General features: G+C 52.1%; 5 protein-coding genes across 5 annotated transcripts; 4 read left to right on the forward strand and 1 right to left on the reverse strand.

Moving 5' to 3' along the window:
- Positions 1–470: 470 nt before the first annotated feature.
- NCS57_00871200 (Small nuclear ribonucleoprotein E) lies at positions 471–1,428 on the forward strand (the record flags this gene model as incomplete). The annotated part of the gene is made up of 5 exons (XM_053058521.1): positions 471–619; positions 704–731; positions 1,113–1,175; positions 1,229–1,322; positions 1,373–1,428. Exons 1-5 carry the CDS (start codon positions 570–572, stop codon positions 1,426–1,428), a joined length of 291 nt encoding a protein of 96 aa, XP_052912352.1. The 5' UTR covers positions 471–569.
- A 5,405-nt stretch (positions 1,429–6,833) lies between these two features.
- NCS57_00871300 (uncharacterized protein) lies at positions 6,834–9,663 on the forward strand (the record flags this gene model as incomplete). The annotated part of the gene is made up of 2 exons (XM_053058522.1): positions 6,834–6,984; positions 7,091–9,663. 2 exons carry the CDS (start codon positions 6,834–6,836, stop codon positions 9,661–9,663), a joined length of 2,724 nt encoding a protein of 907 aa, XP_052912353.1.
- A 3,390-nt stretch (positions 9,664–13,053) lies between these two features.
- On the forward strand, positions 13,054–15,281 carry NCS57_00871400 (uncharacterized protein; the record flags this gene model as incomplete). The annotated part of the gene is made up of 2 exons (XM_053058523.1): positions 13,054–13,180; positions 13,237–15,281. The coding sequence occupies 2 exons, from the start codon at positions 13,054–13,056 to the stop codon at positions 15,279–15,281; spliced, it is 2,172 nt and encodes a 723-aa protein (XP_052912354.1).
- Positions 15,282–15,391: 110 nt separating this feature from the next.
- On the reverse strand, positions 15,392–16,757 carry NCS57_00871500 (uncharacterized protein; the record flags this gene model as incomplete). The annotated part of the gene is made up of 3 exons (XM_053058524.1): positions 16,632–16,757; positions 16,555–16,578; positions 15,392–16,495 (listed from the first exon to the last, which is right to left on the reverse strand). Exons 1-3 carry the CDS (start codon positions 16,695–16,697, stop codon positions 15,392–15,394), a joined length of 1,194 nt encoding a protein of 397 aa, XP_052912355.1. The 5' UTR covers positions 16,698–16,757.
- Positions 16,758–17,428: 671 nt separating this feature from the next.
- Positions 17,429–20,039, forward strand: NCS57_00871600 (uncharacterized protein; the record flags this gene model as incomplete). Its single annotated transcript, XM_053058525.1, has 3 exons — positions 17,429–17,699; positions 17,752–18,067; positions 18,116–20,039. 3 exons carry the CDS (start codon positions 17,429–17,431, stop codon positions 20,037–20,039), a joined length of 2,511 nt encoding a protein of 836 aa, XP_052912356.1.
- Between the last annotated feature and the right edge of the window lie 56 nt (positions 20,040–20,095).

The following is a 20,095-nucleotide window of genomic DNA, read 5'->3' on the forward strand; positions in this document are numbered from 1 at the left end:
TATGAAGCCCGAAACAACAATAGATGGGTGCCCTTGGCAACGCACGACTGGAGGATGCGTACTGGCCCGTCACACCTTAACAATACACGTTTCTCCCGTGTCAAGACGGGTTATGTTTTGAGTTGATACATTGCTATCGCAGCATAAAGTTTCTGTTTTTGCAGCGATTCGCATTGCAGACGGTCCTGTTTGGAGAGAGGTGGATTGTTCAAGTCAAATAACTCAACAGCTAGCACATGACGCTCCTCACTCTAGTGACAGAAAGAATGAAATGGGAACATGAATCTACTGCACAAGCTAATACAATTCGCATGCGGCCCTTAAGGAATATGGAAAGCAATGAAAGTTGTTGCAGTTGGGACGTGGAGGTTTGGAGCTGTCGCCTGGTCGGCTTAAAATTTCTCCGGACCCGCCCAGATTTTGGGTTGGCGTTCAAGCTCCCGCTTTGATCTTGCGACGCCAGACTCGCGGTGATCGAAAACGACCTTGAAATCTCGCCCTCTCATCCCAATCTACGGTCCGACGACGCTCTCGCTGTACCCAAGAACTCTTGCGCTCCCCGATTCACAATGACTGGTCGCGGTGGTGGCGGCGGTCGCCGCGTTCTCCTCTTGCCCATGTAAGGCTCAAGCTTCCCACATGCGACATCGCGACGCGAAGGTCGTCTTCGTCGCTTGCAAGGCAGTCTGCTAACAAGCTGCAGTAACTTCATCTTCAAGCTTCTCCAATCAGTGAGTTTTACTCCAATCACTATTGCGCGCGCTCGCGCTACCCCGAGCGCTTGACCGCTGGCTGGCTTCGAGAGACACGATCACACGACGATATTTGAACATGCGGGCGCCTAGAGCTGGGCTATGGCTTGTGGTCAGGCGGAATATCTTGAATTGATGATCACATGTGTTGGGTTTATTCTCACCGCTATGCTTTACATCTGTTGGGCGGGACACCGTTCTCCTGGAATGGTTGTTGAGCCTAGTTGGATGTTTACGATGGACGCGGTGTGACATATGGCCCGTTACACTTATGCTTGGGATAACTTGGTCGTGTCCTCGAAGCCCAGCTGCGCATTGAGAACTTTGGTCTGAATTCGACATAGTGCTAACTGGTTGCAGCATGCTACCGTCAGCGTCTGGCTTTATGAGCAGCTCTCCATTCGCATCGAGGGCAAGATTCGGGTTAGTAACCAGCTCCGTCTCTATGGTAACTTTTCCTAACCCTGTGTATCTAGGGCTTTGACGAGTTCATGAACCTGGTTATCGACGACGCCGTCGAGGTTAAGCAGATCACCAAGACCAACGACAAGGAGACTCGGAGACCTCTGGGTACGATCAGCACTTGATACAGAGATGACATCCGCTAACTTATTCTCTAGGCCAGATTCTGTTGAAGGGAGATAACGTGTCATTAATCCAAAGCTTGGCTGGTTGATGGATAGGGCATCGAGTTATGGGCGTGTGGAACCAACATGTGAACTGCAGTCTGCTGGAGGGGAAAATTATACCAAGCCGCCTGGCCAAAATATGATGGCCAATGAGGCACCTGTCATGACACGGAAAGACAACTTGCGAGTACGAGGTTCGTCATGCCGCAATAGCTAGGGGACACGGAGAACGAAAGACTTGACTCGGGCCACAGCTTTGCATCTCCGCGCAAGAGATACTCGTGCACGAATAAACCCACGTTTGCCTTGAGAGCGCCCGCAGTGAGTTTGCTTTCGTAACACTCGACGTTTGACGTCTCCCGCTGGTGTCATGACCTGCGTTGTCTCAGTGTCCCGAGCCTCACGGTGACCTACTGATGTGGTGCACATTCTGACCATGATGGCACGATTAATCCGTTGCAGCGATGGAGAGGTTGTAACCCTAGACTACGGAGCAAGCAAGGTAACCAATGTCCTCGGTCAGGAGCCCTCAACAAAGGGTTACCTAGTCTGGGCATTCCGCTTCCGTAGCACCATCCCAGACACTCGGCGACAGCCCTTCCCGACAGCCACGGCGGGGGATCAAAGCCGCGCCCGCAGATGAATGAGCATGATGCCCCAGGCTGGAAAACGGAAAGGAGCTCGGCAGCTGATGGGCAGTTCTCACCTGGCGGGGAACGACGCGAGGAATGGCATTCTGTGTTCACTCTACAAGATTCAAGATCTAATCAGAGACAAAAAGGCTGACTCGGCATTAGCTCAGGGTCAATATGTCGCTGAACAAGCGGTAAGAAAGAGCCAAAAAGCAACGAAATGGTTGAAACTCGCGCAAAGTCGGGTTCTGGCTGTTTAGCTTACGCATGTCCAGCTCACAACTGCGCTCATCCTCCGTTGTGCGCAACTTCGCGGCCGCTCGCTCGCTCAGCCAAGCGCCAGTCGCTTGCCAGTTACAGCATAAACCTTTGCTATAGCAGCCACATTCCTCGATGAATGGATGGTGAGCTTCCTCTCAAATTGCACAAAAAGTCGTCTCATTCAAGACAAGGTACGTAGGGGGCGGGAAAGCTAGAGGGATCTTGGTTGCCCTTCCCGCCCCCACGGGGTTTGCTTGCTTTCTTCTGTCCAGGCCGAGCCGCTGTGAGACATTTTTTTGTACTTCTTGGTACACAACACGATATAGAAGAAGAAAGCGCACGAATCCCGGGATCGACATCTTGAGAGAAAAGAGATAACAGTTGTGAGATTGTCATGCAACAATCCTAGGCCATCATAAGTTTTCCTTGGCTCTCGCGGGGGTGGGCTTGTGCTCAGGGCTTCCCCGCGCCGTGAGGTGTGTTGGCCCTGACACACCGGAAGGAGACCCAATGGGAGGTGTTCAAGGCCCAGCTGTGGCTGCAGCGAGGTTTCATGGAGGGACGGGGCCGCATATCGCGGAAGCCCGAGGTGAAGGAATGGCTGCCTTTGACCCCTTGCAGTCACGAAAGGCTTGGGAGTTCGTATGTTGGACGTAGGAAGAATGGCGCCGAAGATGCCGAGGACGAGTGCCTGGTCCTTGGAGGACAGTTGCTTCTACGTGGCAGTGTGCCTAGACGGCACGAACGGATGGAGGAGACGCCGTATCGTGTCCGAGTTGCCGAGTGTCGAGGTTGGGGTGGAATTGGAACTTGGACGTCTTGACCGTGATTCGAGGGGCTGCGTGTAGCTGGCGAATGGATGCGGTCAAGGACTGAACTGCGCAAGCACTATCACGGCAACGATCTACATAGGCGATGGAGTACGGTAGTCTCAATCTGGGGTTGCAGTTCACAAACACCTCTCTCTTGACCCAATAGCTAGGCGCTGCCATGCATTTCCCCATCCCGTGTTTTGCCGCCATGCTGCAGAGGTTGCGTTTCGGTACACGATAAGCTCAAAGTCCAGCCTAGCGAAGCTGTACTCACCGACTTGTAGGTCCCCTGACTCGGGGTAATGAGGACCGATTTCGATGGATCTGGAGGGCCTCATTCGAGGTCGATGCGATTGGGTCTCTCTCATCGCAAAGGGCGGGTAGTCTAGAAGAAAGCGAGTCATAGCCACGATCAGGAGAGACAAGAGGGAGCCTCATTCTAGAACGCATGTGGCAAGTGTATTTTCCCCTCAATTCCATCTATCGCGAGGGACTCGAGCTCTGGCGAATCTAGACCCTGGCTGTTTCTTACCGATGGTGGGCTACTAGCTTCACCGAGGGTGGTTGGATAACAACAATGAATTGTGGTGGTCTGCATTGAGGCTCAGACTTGGGGAAAAGGCTTACGAATTTCAAGTCATCATCGTTCGAGTTCCTAGACATGCCGAATCCCATCCTTTGTCGGTTCCTTTTGGACAGGATCAGCGTTGTGTTGGTCAGTCAGTGGTGGGCTCGGTAGATGGCTGATGGTGCATCTGCCAGCACAAAGCTCCAGAACGCCCGTTCGCATAACCCTCATGCATACCAAACCATGGAACAAAAAGCAAGCAGACTTGTCAAGCCCCGTGACACATGACACTGACAGGCAAGGGCAATAATCGCTTCGCAGATCGAAAAAAAGGCGTGCCTGGGATTTCAGGAACACAGCATCTGCACCCCGGATTTTCTCCCCCGCATCTGCGGTGTGGGGAGTGGATCCCACTGCTGGCCAGCCCAGCGAGTGCACTGAGTAGAGCTTCAGCCCGGGCTTGTGTCCTGCTGGCCTGGCGTCCTTGCTTGAATTGCGGGGGAGGTCAAAGCACCCGGGAAAAGCAAGCTTGTATGACTCGCGATGCATTCATCTCGGGTTGTTTTTTTGTGGTTGGTGCCGAGTGATCGAGATTGAGGTTCATGGTGATAGAGTTGTTGGCTGCAGGTGGGTACAGAGTGCCAAGGTGAAAGAAGCAATGAAATTATGGCGAAAGGCATGCTGGTCATTTGAGCTGAAGTGACAGCGATGGAAGCGAGTCTGGCATTCAACAGGCTCGGCAGATCCACTAACCGAGGCAACATGCTCCCTGGTCCTGTAGCTTGGTGAGCTTTCTGCCTGTTCCATCGCGTCTTGAGCTCAGCTCGAGAGGAGCAGAGTTGAGAACTATCCAATTTAGCTCGCAGCCTGTCGATTCGGACTACAACCAACGTCCAGAATGAGTCTCAAATATATTTAAAGCTTCTTGTTCCTTTAACTGCCTGATCCCTGAAACCAGAATCCTGTAGAAACTGGAACTAGTTGTAGTGTATGCCTCGGCCTCCACTCGCAGCTTACCTACCTACCTACCTACCCAACCCCAAGCTCATCCGCATCTTTTAAGACCTACCGAGCCTGCTTGACTTTATTAAACCCATTTACGAGATAAGTAGGAAGGAAGAGAAGACAAAGAAGAGATATCTTTTCTCATCAATTCTTTTTCGCATAATATTCGAGTTGCTGGCCGAGCTTAAGAATAAGCTTGTTCGAGTTCCACATCGCCAATCAGTCAATCATGGAGGGGCAGCATTGGAGCTGAAATATCGTGGTGGAGCTGCAACCTGAATCTATGCACAAGTCCCGCTTAATTATGAAAGCAATGTCCCAATCTCAACGAAAAGCAACGGATCAGATAGCGTTGAAACAATGGGTGTTTTCTCGGTCAAATATCTGACTCTGGTATAGTCGAGATCTATAGTGTATCTAGCTTCAAGATAGGCGAGAGCAAGGCGGAGACTCTGCGCCGTGGTCCTCGACGGCAGAGCAAGAGTAGGGCTGTCGTGAACAGGGCGGTATCCCGGCATCTCGACGAACCTGTGGGTCATATTGCGCTGCCAAAGTGCTTTTAGACCGACTCCGGAGCCTCTTTGATGAAGCAGTTCTGGTGTCAAGATGCAGGGGTCCAGGACTAGACTTGGACTATTCAATTTGGACTGCATGCTGCTGCTGCTGCTGCTGCTGTGTGCTGCAATACACAGGACGTGGTGACAATGGCCGGGTTGCTGGGATCGAGCTGGCATGACACGGAATCCCTGTCTGGTTGAGGGGCTCATCGAATGTTTTGGTCAGGCCAAGGGGTTGGTAAGCGCACATGCGATTGGCCGGGGCCCGCGCACGCGACGCACTGCAGGATGGGCCCCTATGAGCGAGTCCCCTTGCGGATGATTTATGCCAGGGAACCTGGGAACTTTTTTTTTTCATTTTTTTTTCATTCTGTCTTTTCAGCGTTGCGATGGGTTGTCAACCTTGGATGTGACTGGACGTGATGTGCCATCAGAATGGGTTCTGACATCCATCGTCACTGCAACCCTCCCTCCCCCTCGCCTCGTTTTTTCTCGAAGCCTGCCTCTTTGTCTTCATTCCCCAAGCCCTCATTTCCCTCTGGACTGGAACGTCTTCCCATTTGTCATACGTAATCCGTCTCGAGTCTCGCCCCCCCCTCCCCTTTTATTCTTCTGTTCCGGTTGCACCCAGTGGCACCAAACAGGCTTGGCTACTGGGAGGCGGAACAGCTGCTAGAGCCCAAAGGGGCATAAATCGACGCGAAGATCCCCCAGCCGGAACCTTCCAGGTTGTATCGGGGGGCCCTTGAACGAGTTCGGGGCTGTTGACTTCGGAGGACGGATTCTCACCCGAGCGTACCGGTAGGTCGCCGTCCACCGCAGTGCAGTGCAGCGCAGTCGAGGTTGGTTAGCAGCAGTGTGCCAGCCCCTCTGCATTACAGTAGAATCCTTGGTGGCCAAGGAAAAAAAGACGGCCTCCACAGAGACAAGCTTGAACGAGTCAAACAGTGTCTTGGGGGCGGGCAGCAAATGGCGTGCCTCTCCCACCCATCCTTGACCTGATTTTCCCCAGGAAACCTTGGACCTCGAGTCTCTGAGAGGCCCGATCGCCTCTTGTGATCAGGTGCCGTGTCATTTTCCAATTCGAGGGGATCCTGGATCGGGCGCTCGCTCTCAGCAGGTCTAGTACCCGAGTAGATTAGCGGGGTGCGGGGGAGGTGAAACCGCCTTCGGAAAAGCGGAGAATCTTAACCCCAGTGAACCCAGCCCAGCACCTGGCGCCCGCGCCCACTGAGGAAAGCCCTGCGCTCCAGACTGTGCTGGCCATGTGCTGTGCCCACTATTACAGACCCAAAATTGGCCGCTGCGCCCTTGCCCACTCAGCACTCACCCTCGCGGGGCTGCGCTACTAGGTCCAGTGCGCGGCAAATCTCATCTCCCCTTCCCGGCGTCCATCTCTTCCTCCAGTCTCCATCCATCTCCCGCAGGTTCCCAACATCCATCCACCTTCAAACCTGCGTCGCCCACTTTCGCTTGATAATTCGCCGTCTCCGCTCGATTCGAACGCCCTCGATCTCTTTCAGGGCATATCGCCGTCGCTGAGCCCTCGACGCGACGCTGCGCTGCCAGACAGAAAAGACAGAACTTGCCTCCCGCCCGCCCTCGTCGCTCCCAACAATGAGACGCCAGAACCGCTCCTGCGACCAGTGCCGAAAGGCCAAACGGGCATGCGACGCGCCCTCGCTTTGGGATATCCAACGAAATTCAGAGAGACTTCGCAATGGCGCCGACGGTGCCAACGGCGTCTCTCTCGCCGAGGAGCATCTCGGTGAGTTTTCATTTCATCGCATTCTTCTTCGCATCCCTCCCCCTCTCCCTCTCCGCGTCTTTTCCCGACTCAACGACGCTAACCGAGGGTCCATAAAACCTCGCAGATGAGATTGATTCACGAGCCCTACGATGTTCTTACTGCCTTCGCACACGAAAACAATGCACATTCCACTGGGTTCGTGCGCAACTACAGACCGGTCCTGCCAACGCCAACGGCGATGTCGCTGCCCAGAATGGAGCCAATGCCCGTCGCGTCCCCGATCAATCGCGCACCAAGGCCAAGCGTCAACGGCCGCGCACTCAGCAACAGCAGACGGGACCTTCTCCTACACAGGCCCCTCTGCCCACGCAGGGCCTCGACGTTAATGCCACTGCCTTGCTAGACATGTTACAGGCGCCGCCGACGACTCACGATCTGACATGTTGGGGACCTATGGACCCCAACTTTGCCAACTTTCCAGCCTTTCCCAACACCACATTCGATACCATGCCCGTGAATAACGTCTTCGACCCGACTGCCTTCGACGCGAGCCTACACAACACGGTCCTCAACAGCCTCGAGACTCATTCGACCCCGGCACACCCACCTCCGATGGACCTTACGCCACCCACCGAGCTTACGAGTCAAGCCCTTCACGCCAGGCAACGTGCTACAAACGAGGAGGAGAATGGCGAGAATGGATGGCCTCTGTTTCAGACTCAGTCTGTTGGCAGCGATGTTCCTTTCCAGCCGTCTCCGTCGGTTTCCAACTCATACGAGAGCGACGTTTCTTCTCGCTCCCTCAGCGTGCGCCACTACCCAGAAAGCATTGCAAGGAGTTATGGCACTTCGATTTCGCCTTTCTCAGTAACCCACAATATGATGACCAAGACGAACAACAACCTGATTTCGGACAACTTGATGCGGATATACCACGACGTTTTGGAGCATGCATTGTCTTGCTGGCTATCTGAAGAGACTTGCCCTTACAAACCCAATGCTATCGCAAGGCCGTCGAGCAATGGCGTTAGCTGGTTAGCCTCTCATTTTGAGGGTCTTAGTGTCGGTCAACCAAAACAGCAAGACAACAGAATCTACCGCCGTGTTATTCAGCTCGACAAGCAAGCACAAGCGACGAAGCTGATTCGACTCTCCAAATCTGAGGATCGTGCAGCATCCAAGGCCCTGCACCTAGCCATCATGGCGTTTGCCACACAGTGGGCTCAGGGCAGTCAGCGCGAGCGAGACAGGTTCCCACAAAGTCTGAGCCAGCTGGACAGTATGAGATCCGAGTTTGATGAGATTAACGAGGATTTCGACCGGACGCTCCAACGCACTTTCTGGGCACAGGCCAAGCGCGCCCTCCAGGACTGCTCTGATATGGAGTGTTTCCGCGTGGTTTGTGCGGACTTGATAATGGGACTGGCCCAGAAGCCAATGGAAGATGAGGATCTTAACGACAAGACTTACAGCATGAGCAACTTTGGTGGCGAAAGCCCCATTGCCTCGGGTGAAGGGTCAATCGCTTCCCAACTGAGCGAGATTATTGCTCAGGAAGGTCCGCCAGTATTTATGGAGCGAGCGGCCCGGAAGATGCATGCGCTCAAGTTTCAGTATGAGGCTCGGGAGACGGGGGTGCTTGACGCGTCCAAGAGCTCGCTTGGCCTGGAAAAGGCTACCTCGGCTGAATCGTTGAGTGAGGAAGACAGAGGTACCATTGGTCTTGTCTACTGGATGACTGTCATGTTTGACACTGTCTCTTCGTCGATGAACGGCCGGCCCGTGGTTGTATCGGATGAGGAGTGCCACCATGACCCAACCTATCCGGATCACCCAGAGCATGAGTCCTACAATATCGAGTACCGACCACAGGACGCCAGGTGGTGGGCGGAGCTTTTTGTTCGCGACAACAAGGAGGGAGTCCTTCGCTGGCCTTGCACATATGATGCTGCGGCCAAGGGCGTTGTCACGGCGGCCCCCATCAAAGTGATACTATTTCGCCACGTCTCGTATCTGCAGAACACTGTTAGGAGCAGATACCGTGGTGAGCCGGTTGAGAAGGTCATCTCGAATGCTATGGCCGTATACAAGCATTGGAATGTTACGTACGGCGCCTTCTTCCGGGACCTTGTCGAACAATACGACACGGTCCCGACACACATCCAGAGCTGGTTTGTGTGTGTGGTTGCTCACTTCCACTGCGCCGCTCTGTTGATGGCGGACCTGATTGAGCTTGTTGACGAGAACAAGCTAGGCTTGGACTACTCGACACAGGTTCGCCAGTCCACCAATGTGGTAACTTCGCTGCGAAGAGACAGCGCGTCGATCCTGTCGGATCTCGCCCGAGTTTCGACATGCCCCCGGGCTGGAGATGTTCCCGGTACCGGTGTGTCGGATCTTCACTTTGCGGTGGTTGAGGGTTCAATCCTGACAGAGCCCTGGACCATGATACTCATACGGGCATTTACAAAGGCAGCTATTCTGCTTCTCACGGAGGTGGAAGAGAATGTGAGGCACGATCCTGGAGCCCTTGAGGCTGCTGGGCTCATGAACTTGGTGAGGAGGTGCGAAGACTGCACCAAGGCGCTGTGGTGCCTGGGCAAAAAGTCGGACATGGCTCGCAACATTGCTAGTATTCTTTCTTCGGCGTTGGGACCATTTATGATGCCGTCACCCATGGCGGCCATTCACGTTTGATCTGAATGGGGATAAGGTGTTGTTGTTGGGATAACTACTCAGGGGTTGATGGTTCTACGTATTTTGGCACGCGATTTACGGCTTGGGTATATGGTATATGTATGGGGTTTCTTGGACTGGGTGAACAAATGGTATAATCAGCGAACAAACGATCGATCATAGGTGTATGTATCAAATCAGGGACTGTTGAAGCGAACATTCTTTACGGCTGAGGGCGTTGCGATAAGTGGTCTTGCCCCTCTCTTCAATGACAAAAAGTCTGGCAATTGTGTAGTCTATCTTGAAGACAATTTGCAACTTACGTGCTGCTTACAAGACCAAAGTTCCTCCAAGATCCATGTGCCCCATGGAGAAGGATGGACATGAGTGTTCTTCCGTGTCCCACCTTCAGGTAGAGATTCTCAAACCTCACTTCTTCACGCGAAATCTCCCAGGTGGTTTCATCACTGCCTCTTTCAGGCATATAGGCCAATATTGAAATGGGTAATGCCTGCTTCTACATCGGAGAAGGTTGGCTGGTGGAAGAGCCGGTTGACTCAGGCGATGGTCTCCCAGGCTTATGCAGAGGACTCACAGGAGGCTTCCTGGATTGGCTACACGTTTCCGCTTGGCGTCGCTCTATTTCTGAGAAACCCCATGCTTGACGCCCTCTTAGAATCGTCTCTCAAACAGTATTTTCGCGTCGCAGTTGCCAGACCGCTGTCAGTCCTTTAGAGGCTCCTCATTGCCTGAGGCAGGAGGGTCAGCTTGACAAACTCGACGTAAAAGTCGACGAGAACATCAAAACACTCGCGCGCCGTGACCGCATACACGAGAACACACTCTTCGCTGTAGGCTCTCCTAGGCGGCTTGACGCGATTGGGCGGTATAATAGCAGTGCGTGCCAGCAGTTTAACTCGATGGTCGCCGAGGGCACGTATATGCGAGCCACGGAGGATAACCGCCGCCATTCTACGCCACTTCGTAACAAATTGGTCAACTATTGGCTACTGAAATAAGCAGTCGATTGAGGCCAGAACGAGTTGCCGATTGGCGGTCTCGTTGTCATTCACAATTTTGCAGTGTTCAAGCAGGCTGCGCATACTGGTCTATGGTTGGGTCAAACCAACCGAGTTGTCCTTTCGCAATCTGCAGGAACGTAATTAGACTCAAACATTTGTGACCAAAGTGCAAGGGAGTACAAGAGCCTCGAAGCCACTCGTAGGGTTAATGATCGTCCTGTCGATGGTGGGAGCCTGGAGCACTGTTGCTCATGCCAGAAGCCCCTCGTGCAGGCTCCTGACGCAACGCTGCAGAGGCCTTGTCTCCGGAGCTGTCAGAGACACAGAATATCTGTCAATAGAAGTAGAGTGTTAATATAGCAGGGCAACTAAGAGTGTCAACGGACGATGGGTGACATCTACTGCTGTACGATAGGCAGTAGTCCCCGCCCACAGCGTAAATTTGCGCATAAGGGAACATCGACTCTGCAGTAGATCACACCCCCTACTAGTTTCATCTATTCATGGAAACATCGAGTCTGATCTGATCATGTCACCCCCGGCAGCCCCGCCCGCATCGACATGGTCGAGTTTCATGCAGGGGTCGGATCAAACGTCAGCTGGACCCCTACTACGTCAGAAGGCTGCTGCCCGGTTGGTGAGTTAATTATTGTGCAGCATTTTTGCTTGTGGCTGGCTGTTGGGCTCTGCATAGCCTATCACCGAAGTTCCAATGAGCGTTTGAGCTTTGCTGGCATTACCTTGAATAGATGCAGTTACCACCATGACTGCCCATAACAACAGTCACAACAGGCCTCATATTTTGAGAAGCAAGTGCTTAAAATGCATTCTCATAAGAAAGAAGAATTTGAGAGAGTATAGTTGATGATGCAAAACATGGGAACGCACATGTCAAACCTAAACTTGACAATGCAACTTGTACTTATCTTCAACAAGAATAAATGGCGGTTAATGCCTTCCACTTGAATATGAATATATTGTAAGCGAACATTGCCTGTATTTGATGGCACGAAACTGTGGGAACTGCAATCTTCAGGTTCAAGTGAGATCTTGCTTGGGCCAGGCCGTGAATGTAAGCAAAGCCGAACAGGACATACAATGCGCTGGTCGAAGAGCACATTATTGCGAGAGCCATTAAATATCACCTCTTTAGGAATGCTGATGGCTTCTTTCACGTTAGTGTGTTGTAACAAGATTTCGCTTTCGGCGGGCCGTTGTGACTTGAAAACCTAACTCCAACTACATCGACCAAGCTTTGTTCGCTTCGCTTCTTCCTTATAACAGCATACATAGTTAGAGAGCTTTATCATAAGAGACTCGTTGAGTATTATCACCAATTTCATTTGGATAAGTATCATAATTGATAGATTTTGCGAGGAAGCTTGTGAGTGGCGGCGGATTAGGCTGGTTATTGGCCTCGAAATCAAGACCTGAATCAGCACCAAGGCAGGGGTTCTAGACAAAAATGAATTTGGACGAGCTTGCTGAAGAATCGTAGGACAAGAACCAACTTGAAGATCTTTTGGCATCTGACTCGTTTCGTCTGACGTGGCTTCGTCTCTAAGCCACTCCAAGCATCTCCGTCTCAAAGCGGTATAAAGCTGCGATGGTTCCAAAGCAAGAGAAAGCCTCGACCTTCAAGATGGTTAGGCAAACTGGAGTTATATATACCCCCGGAAGAGAGACTCCGGGATCGAATTTGGACTTTTGGTTCTAGCTCCACCTTTGACACATAAAACGCCTCGTTGAAATCTGTGGCTAGCTGTCATCACAACACGATCTAGAGCAAAAAGTGGCGACAAGCTCGCATCTTTACTGCTGACTTGGGATGACATGCGATTATTTTAAGAGGCAGCTCGTTTTATTATTATCAATTGACTTTGGTCTCCATCGTCAGACGGAGTTTGGGGGCTGAGGCTAGAATCTCAGCTCAGAGATCTCACGATGCCTCTTGTGGCATAGCCAAGAAGCCAGCGTCAATGCCCAGAAGCAGGTAGGACTTGAAATGGTTCATCTCGTGATGTCCACAGCCCAGTTTGGGATTGTCGCCAAGGATAACCCAATTAGCTGGGCGTGTCTGGGAAGCCTACACATGTTGCACAGCCTGATCTGGGGCGCCTAGACTCCCCCATGTAACCAACGACTGGCCACACCAATCTCGTTGCACAGCAGGCAGCGGGCTGGTGCTGATGCACTGCCAGCGATGACCCCCCGGCTATGCACATTGACCAAGCCTGCTAATGCCATGGCCTATGAATTGATGTTTGTTTTTCCAGTGGCTTTTTTCTGAGTAGTGTTTTAAGCTGATCCTGCTCCCCTTCTTCTTGGGTCTTCTCGTATCCTTCTCCCCTTGTGTTTTCGCGGTTTAGCAGCCGCTCAAGACATCAGCATGGCAGACAGCTACGGCGAGAGCAGTCTTTGCACAACTCCAGCATGTATTCACATTGCATCAGAAATTCTAGGGAGTCTCGCCCTCAACTATACCGAAATTGATCCCTGCACAGATTTCGACCAGTGTAAGCCACCTCCAACCGATCCCCTATGCCTTGCAACTCTAACATGATCAATTTAGATGTCTGCGGCAACTGGGCCGCCCGAAATGAAATTCCTGCAGGCCAGACACGAACAAACGGCATCTCGGTCACGCGCGACTTTGTCCTCAGCGCCGTGAAACGGATCCTCGAGAGTCCATACCCCACGGGCAAAGACGCCGGCTGGATCACGGTCAACCTGACCAAGGAGCAGTCCCGGGCCGACAAGGAGAACTTTGCCAAGATCCAGGACGCTTATAATGTCTGCATGAACTACACTGCCATCGAGGAGGAGGACCTCAGCGTCTTATCTGCGTTTGTCGAGACTGTCGTGGATGTGTTTCCTGCTACTGAAGAGTCTGGCAAGAACGAGACTCATGATTACTCCAAGGAGTTGGGTGAGACTTTTGTCTTGTTTGAGAGTCTGGGCATCGAGACGACTCAGAGGTTCGTGCACAAGCAGAATGAGATCGATCCAGACGAGGTTCTCCTCGTCATTAATCCTCCAAGCACCGTGGATATCCCCGACACAGAGGAGGGGATTCTCGAGTATCTTGACCTCGCTGCCGCCCTCCTTGCCGCTGTGCATCCGGCCAAGCCTACCGTCAAAGAGGCTTATGCTCTCATGACTTCGGTGGTCAAGTTACAGCTCAAGATGCTGAGGGTGTTCTCTCGTGCAAGCGAGGATGACAACCCCGATGAGTTGAGCCCGCTATTTCGCATCGAGGACATCCAGAAGCTCGCTCCCCAGCTGAACTACGAGTACGTGGTTAAGGAGCTTGCACCCAAGGGCTACAGGGCGGACAAGGTGGCCTTTTCGACTCAGGGCTATTACAAAGAGCTGTCAGAGGTCATCTCTGAGACCCCTGCCGAGGTCATTCAAACCTTCTTCATCTGGAAAGCCATCACGGCTTTGTCTCCTTACGTCGAGACAGAGCTGACAAACGCCTGGAACGCCTTCTTCCAGAAGCAACTCGGAAATGATCCCGAAAGCCCTGCACCTCGCTGGCAACGGTGCATCGACTTCCTCGACTCTGGAGTTGAATGGATCACCACCAACCCGGCGGCCGAGAGTCTGGTTGGTCCTACCGGCTTGACTTGGATCCTCTCCCGCTTCTTCGTCGACAAGTACTACCCCCCTGAGGCTCACAACCTGACTTCTCAGCTCGTCGACTCTCTGGAGTTGGCCTTCCTAGAGCGTCTCGAGACGAGAGACTGGCCAACTGACGAGACCAAGAAGGCTTCTGCTGAGAAGCTGCATGCTATGACGAACAAGATTGGCTTGCCTACAGACCCGAATGCGGTCGATCCTGTTGCTATCAACAAGTACTACGATGGTGCTGAAGTCACGTCGTCGTACGTTGCCAACGCTCTGAGCTTCGCCAAGGTCAACATCGCCAAGAACTGGGAATCCCTCGGAAAGCCTTTTGACCGTGGTCAGTTTGAGATGAGTACTCTGGCTGCCAACGCCTACCAGGACTTTCAACTCAACGCCATCGTTCTCCTTGCTGGTTTCCAGCAGTTCCCCGTGTACGACGTCGACTTTCCCTCGTATCTCCTATACGGAGGTATGGGCAGCGTCGTGGGCCATGAAATCACCCACGGCTTTGACAACACGGGCCGTCTCTTTGATGCTACGGGTAACATGACGACATGGTGGGACAAGGAGTCTATCGCTGCGTTTGAAAACAAGACCGAATGCTTTATCGAGCAGTATAACAAGTTCACTATCACTGCGCCCAACGGCACACAGCTCCACGTCGACGGCGAGTTGACACTTGGCGAGAACATTGCCGATGCCGGCGGTGTAGTGTCAAGCTTTCTAGCGTGGCAGAAGTGGGAGAAGGAGAAGGGACCTGCCAAGAGACTCCCTGGTCTGGATGACTTTACGGGCGCGCAGTTGTTCTTTGTCAAATGGGGGCAGACGTTTTGCAAGAATATCCCAGCAGAGGACCAGGTCAGGTTGTTGTCTGAGGATGTGCACAGTCCCAACGATGCGAGGATCATGTTGACGCTGCAGAACTCAGCTGGGTTCCTCAAAGCGTTTGATTGTCCTCAGAAGAAACCTACATGTGAGCTTTGGTAATGAGTAGATTGGGGATATGGTAAGCGGTTTTCTAGTATATAGTGAAAGAATGTTTGCATAGTCATAGTTGAATATTTTAAAACCTTTCAAACAAACTCCAGCATATACTGTCAAACACTTGGTATCACCGCTGTTGCCTCTGGCCAAGGGGCTCTGTCCTTCTCATCTGGAGCATATGGCTCCTTTTCTAGTTGCTCTATCGGCCAGGACATCAAAGCCTGCCATTCTTCTCCAAGGTGGGCTTGAATAGCCCTGATTTCTCTTCCAGGTGATGGACCAACCCACCATGTGTAGCGGATACAACTAGCCAAAGCAAAAAAGTGCGCCAGCAAAACCAAAGCCCGCGGTTTCTGGAAGCGTAGCAGCTCTATGAACCGTGCAGAAACCAATACAGAAAAGGATGTCAGCCTCCTGCTGATCATCTTGGGATCTTCACTTGATCTCAGTGCCCGCATGACGGAGCCGATGTAGCTGACGACGTTCTCGTACGCCGTGATATCGCTCTCATCGTGTATCTCACTCTCTCGGAACTTGAGGAGATGCTCAAGACCCTCCCGGTTAGACTTGCAAAACACAACGTCTGGTTTCACGTAGGAGCTAGCCGTGTCTACAAGAGACCGCATCTTGGCCCCTCGATCGTCCTTTAGGAGCTCTATAGCCTGCTGGAACACACCACCGAGACCTCGAGACATTTGAAGCCAGTGAAGAGGGGGTTCGTATGGTTCCAGCTGGCGAAACCTCAAGTTCGCAAAAGCATCCATGGTGAGAAGGACTGAGACAAAGCATGCTGCGTCTGAATTTTCTTTCGTCATGTTTGCAAGAGTCTCGCGATGTTGCTGCACCGTCGCTTCGAGGTAGTTGGCTCGATGAAGTTCCAGCTCCGGGTCGGTGTATCTGCCTTGGGTGAGTAGATAAAGGCAAGATATCGACATGATGGCGTTGAGCAGGGGTTCATGTTCCAAAGCCATTCGTGGCACCTCGTTTACCCATGTGTTTTGGAGCACAGGGAGGTGCGTTCCCGCGGTGTGTGGACAGATGTCAGCGACAAAAGTATGCAAGAGGCGAAGCTCGAGATACCGTCGCTCGCGGGTTTCGGTTGGCGGAGCGGGACTGGCATTGTCTACTGGGGTTGCTGAAACGGTTGAGGGTGTCCCTGTCTTTGGCTGGGGTGCACGATCGTAGTGACAGTGGACTTTGTGTCGATGACAGCCACCCTGAGTGACACAGTACCGTCAATTCACAAGACACCTTGGTATTGTGTAGCGACACTTACACAAACTGGCCTGGCTTCATCACACTGCATATTGTCAGTGGCTCGGTTGCCAGCCTGGAGCTCAATATGGATCTCACCTTGACGCGTCGTGACCTGCATCTCGCACAGCCTGTTTTAGATTTGGTGTGATACAGACGTGGCATGTCTCGGGCATCGATACAGAGAAGCTCGAATAGGGAATAGTCACGAAAAGGCCATAGATACCATGGATGCTAGAGGTGGGTAGGGAGGTTGTATCGCAGCCTTGGCGGACGTGGAGGTTGGCCAAGTGTATTAGGTAATCTTGCATGACACAGGCTCACCTGATCTTGGCTGAGGACTTGAGTCAGTTGCATTCCTATCTCAAGACTATAATTCTTTGTCTGTTGGTTGAAGTCTAGCATTTCTCTCCACTACATGGTCAATTAAATCACCCTATACGAGATTGTTCAACCGGTGAATCTACTACACCTTATCGACTGGTTTTCACTTACGTCATATTATCCACCGGTTTTGAAAACCTTGGTGACATCCAGCAAAATCAGGCGCCGCTGCCATCACCTTCGAATGCCAAGACATGGCGTTGCATGTGTTTTTTTACACTGCCACAATCTTCTCCTCTTTAAAACGGGGATGGCATCAGCTGTTTACTGGCTAGATCGTGCCTTGCCTACCCTCTCGTCCATGCACCGACATCTCGGTTGAGTGTGGCTATGCTAACAAGGAAGCAGGAAAACGGCATCACGCTGAGCTTGGCAGACTTGGCGACGTTCTTACATCCAGAGCCCGATATCCCCTCGTGGATGATGCTCTCTCCTCCTCCTATTCCCGTCTAGATGATTCATTCCATCATTTTGAAACCGTCTACACCCTGCTGGGCTTTCAACTTTTCAAAATGGCCCAGGTTGAACGACTGTGGGCCATCTACGAAGAGCTTGTCGATTCGACCTGCAAAAATCAACAGACAACTTCAGAGGATGCTATCTGTCTGAAGAATCGGCTTCAAGAGGTTGCCAAAGTTGTCAAGGCTAAAACCAAGGGAAGTCTACGTGTTGACTTTTCCGCAAGTACGGGTTCATCACCCAAGGTGGAGGCTGATGTCTTCTTGGAAGGAGAAGATAATGATACCACACCTGAGGCACGCCGACTTCCTCACGAGTCACTCAGTTTGTCTACCCCCTATTTGGACGTTGAATATGGCAAATCTAATAGAGCTAGGTCTTTACCGTCGCAAGACATACGGCAATGGCATTGGTCAAGATGGCATCTTGCTTGATGCCGAATCAGAACCAGGATATACCGGCGCCATTCCGGGGACAGTGACAGCCAAAGGCTTTGGAGTCGAATGCTGGGAGGCCGAGTATCTTTCCAACGGGAAAATCGAAGAACCTCGGAAAGCTGAAAAGACAAAATTCAAATGCATCGAGGAGAAGAAGATCCTGAGACGGATCGACGAGATGAGGAGAGGGACACGGCTTCATGAAAGAAGCGAGGATCAGAGAAAGGCAGACTTGGAAGAGTTTACGGTTGCTGCGTAAGTCCGTCTTTGTTCAAACTATATGAGGGATCACTGACCATTCAGGTGCAAATCAAAACCTGAGGAGAATCAAGAAGCAACCCCATCTCCAGGTTCCCTTTGCAACTTACTCAACCGTACCGACATATTCACCGACTTCACAACCAAGTCCTCTATTTCATCTGAGTGGGCAAGTCTCAAGAACGCAGACCATGGCAAATGGCATTTGCTATGGCAAATCATCCTTGCCAGAGAACTCGCACTCGACCTGGAAAACCCCCCTGAATTTCCAACTTCTGAGCTATCCCCTTCCGTGCTTGCCGCTCTCATCATCCAAGATCAATGGCTCAAGAACGTTGAAGTCGTGATGGAAGAGATGCCTCTTAACCTTTCAGGGTTGAGGAAACTAGCTGCCACCGGGGAGGTGAAGGCTCGGGCAGAGGATCACAAAGAACAAGGCGACAGGGCGGTTGAAGAGAAGCAATGGAAGATTGCCAAGGAGTTCTACACAAAGGCCATCGAGCTGGACTTGAGTTCGGCCACATACCGTGCTGCTCGACCTGTTGCGGACCTGCAGCTTGGCAACTGGGCAAATGCAGCCCAAGACGCTCTCGTTGCTACGAAGCTGGATCCCAAAAATGTTCACGCGTGGAATATGCTGGCCGCCGCCTGGAAGAAAGGTGGAAACGACGTGAGGACACTCGCAGCTTATGAACATGCCGTTAAACTTGTTGGTTCCAAGGCCACCGATCAGATGAAACGGGACCTTACTGAGACGAAAGCAAGAATTGAAGAGCTGAGTAGCCCGCAGCCTGGGCAGGATCAGGTTTCTAGGGACAAGGCTCTCAAAGCTTTGGGCGACCAGCAGTGGGACACCTTTCTTCATCCAACTCGGCTTCAGTCTCACTGCCATGAAGCACAAGTGGAAGGCTTGATTTGCTTTGCTCAACACATCAAGTGGCCATATCTGGACGAGCTACGCGCCAACGCGAAGGATGCCTGGAAAAAGACGACGACCGGCGCTATAGTCTCGTGTCTGATGCAGGACTGGTTGCTCGGCCTCACACTACCTGGGAAGTCGGTGGCATTGAAACTCATGTCATGCCTTATCGAAATGTCACCCTCCGTCTCCAAAATCCGCCTCACAGAGTCTTATCAACATGGCCTGTCTCTTCCTCGATGTTCCTATTGGAGATCGAGGAGTGTGCTTGGTCGAGTGCTTGGGGCTTGGTCAGGGGTGACATCTCTCTGTGGCTGGGTTGGACCATGTCCACCTGTTGTCGTGGATCACCCCATGTCAAAGAAGAAGTCATCGGCTTGTATGATGGTTGATGCTAAGCCCGTTGATCTCCTCAAATCTTCTGGCATCGCTTCAAGGGATCCTGACTACCACTTGGCACGCTGGCGGCCCAGCCCTGATGAGGATCTATGGACCTATTCTGATGGCATGACCAACGACAAGCAATGGGTGACAATACCTCATCCTCGCATCCAAGACTTGAGACCAGTTGCCGTCAAGGCTATCAGACTCAAACAGATCCACCCCCACCTCCCTGCCAACGAGAGAAACGTCGAATACAGGGCCAGCATCGACTTTAGCTTCGTCATCAGAAAGTTAGTGCCGTTGACCAAGGTCGTCACATATACCCTCTTCACAAACCCAATCTTTGTATCCCTACCACCTTGTCACGGAGGGAAGAGCGGTGGACACGAAGTACATGCCCGAGAAGTGCAGAAGAACCAGACTGTTGTGATACCCGTCCACCAGATGAAGGATTTTGATGGCAACAACAAGGATGGACGCTTGATAGTTATCAACGCTGCTTGCAACGGGGGCGAGATCATGGCAAGAGCTTGGTGCGCAGAAAAAGGGAGGAATGCTGTTGTGAGAAGGGGCGGAGGGCCTTGTTACGCCTGCGCAACTCGTGTGGCTTCAAAGGGGGGATTCGACTTTGGTGTGCTAATTTGGGTGTCACATATGGATGTTTAAGCACTATAAAAGTTTCCATGAAATTTAGAATGCCAACAGTAGATTTGCTAATATTC

Source organism: Fusarium keratoplasticum, chromosome 6 (genome assembly GCF_025433545.1).
Source record: "Fusarium keratoplasticum isolate Fu6.1 chromosome 6, whole genome shotgun sequence".
Classification (NCBI taxonomy): domain Eukaryota; kingdom Fungi; phylum Ascomycota; class Sordariomycetes; order Hypocreales; family Nectriaceae; genus Fusarium; species Fusarium keratoplasticum.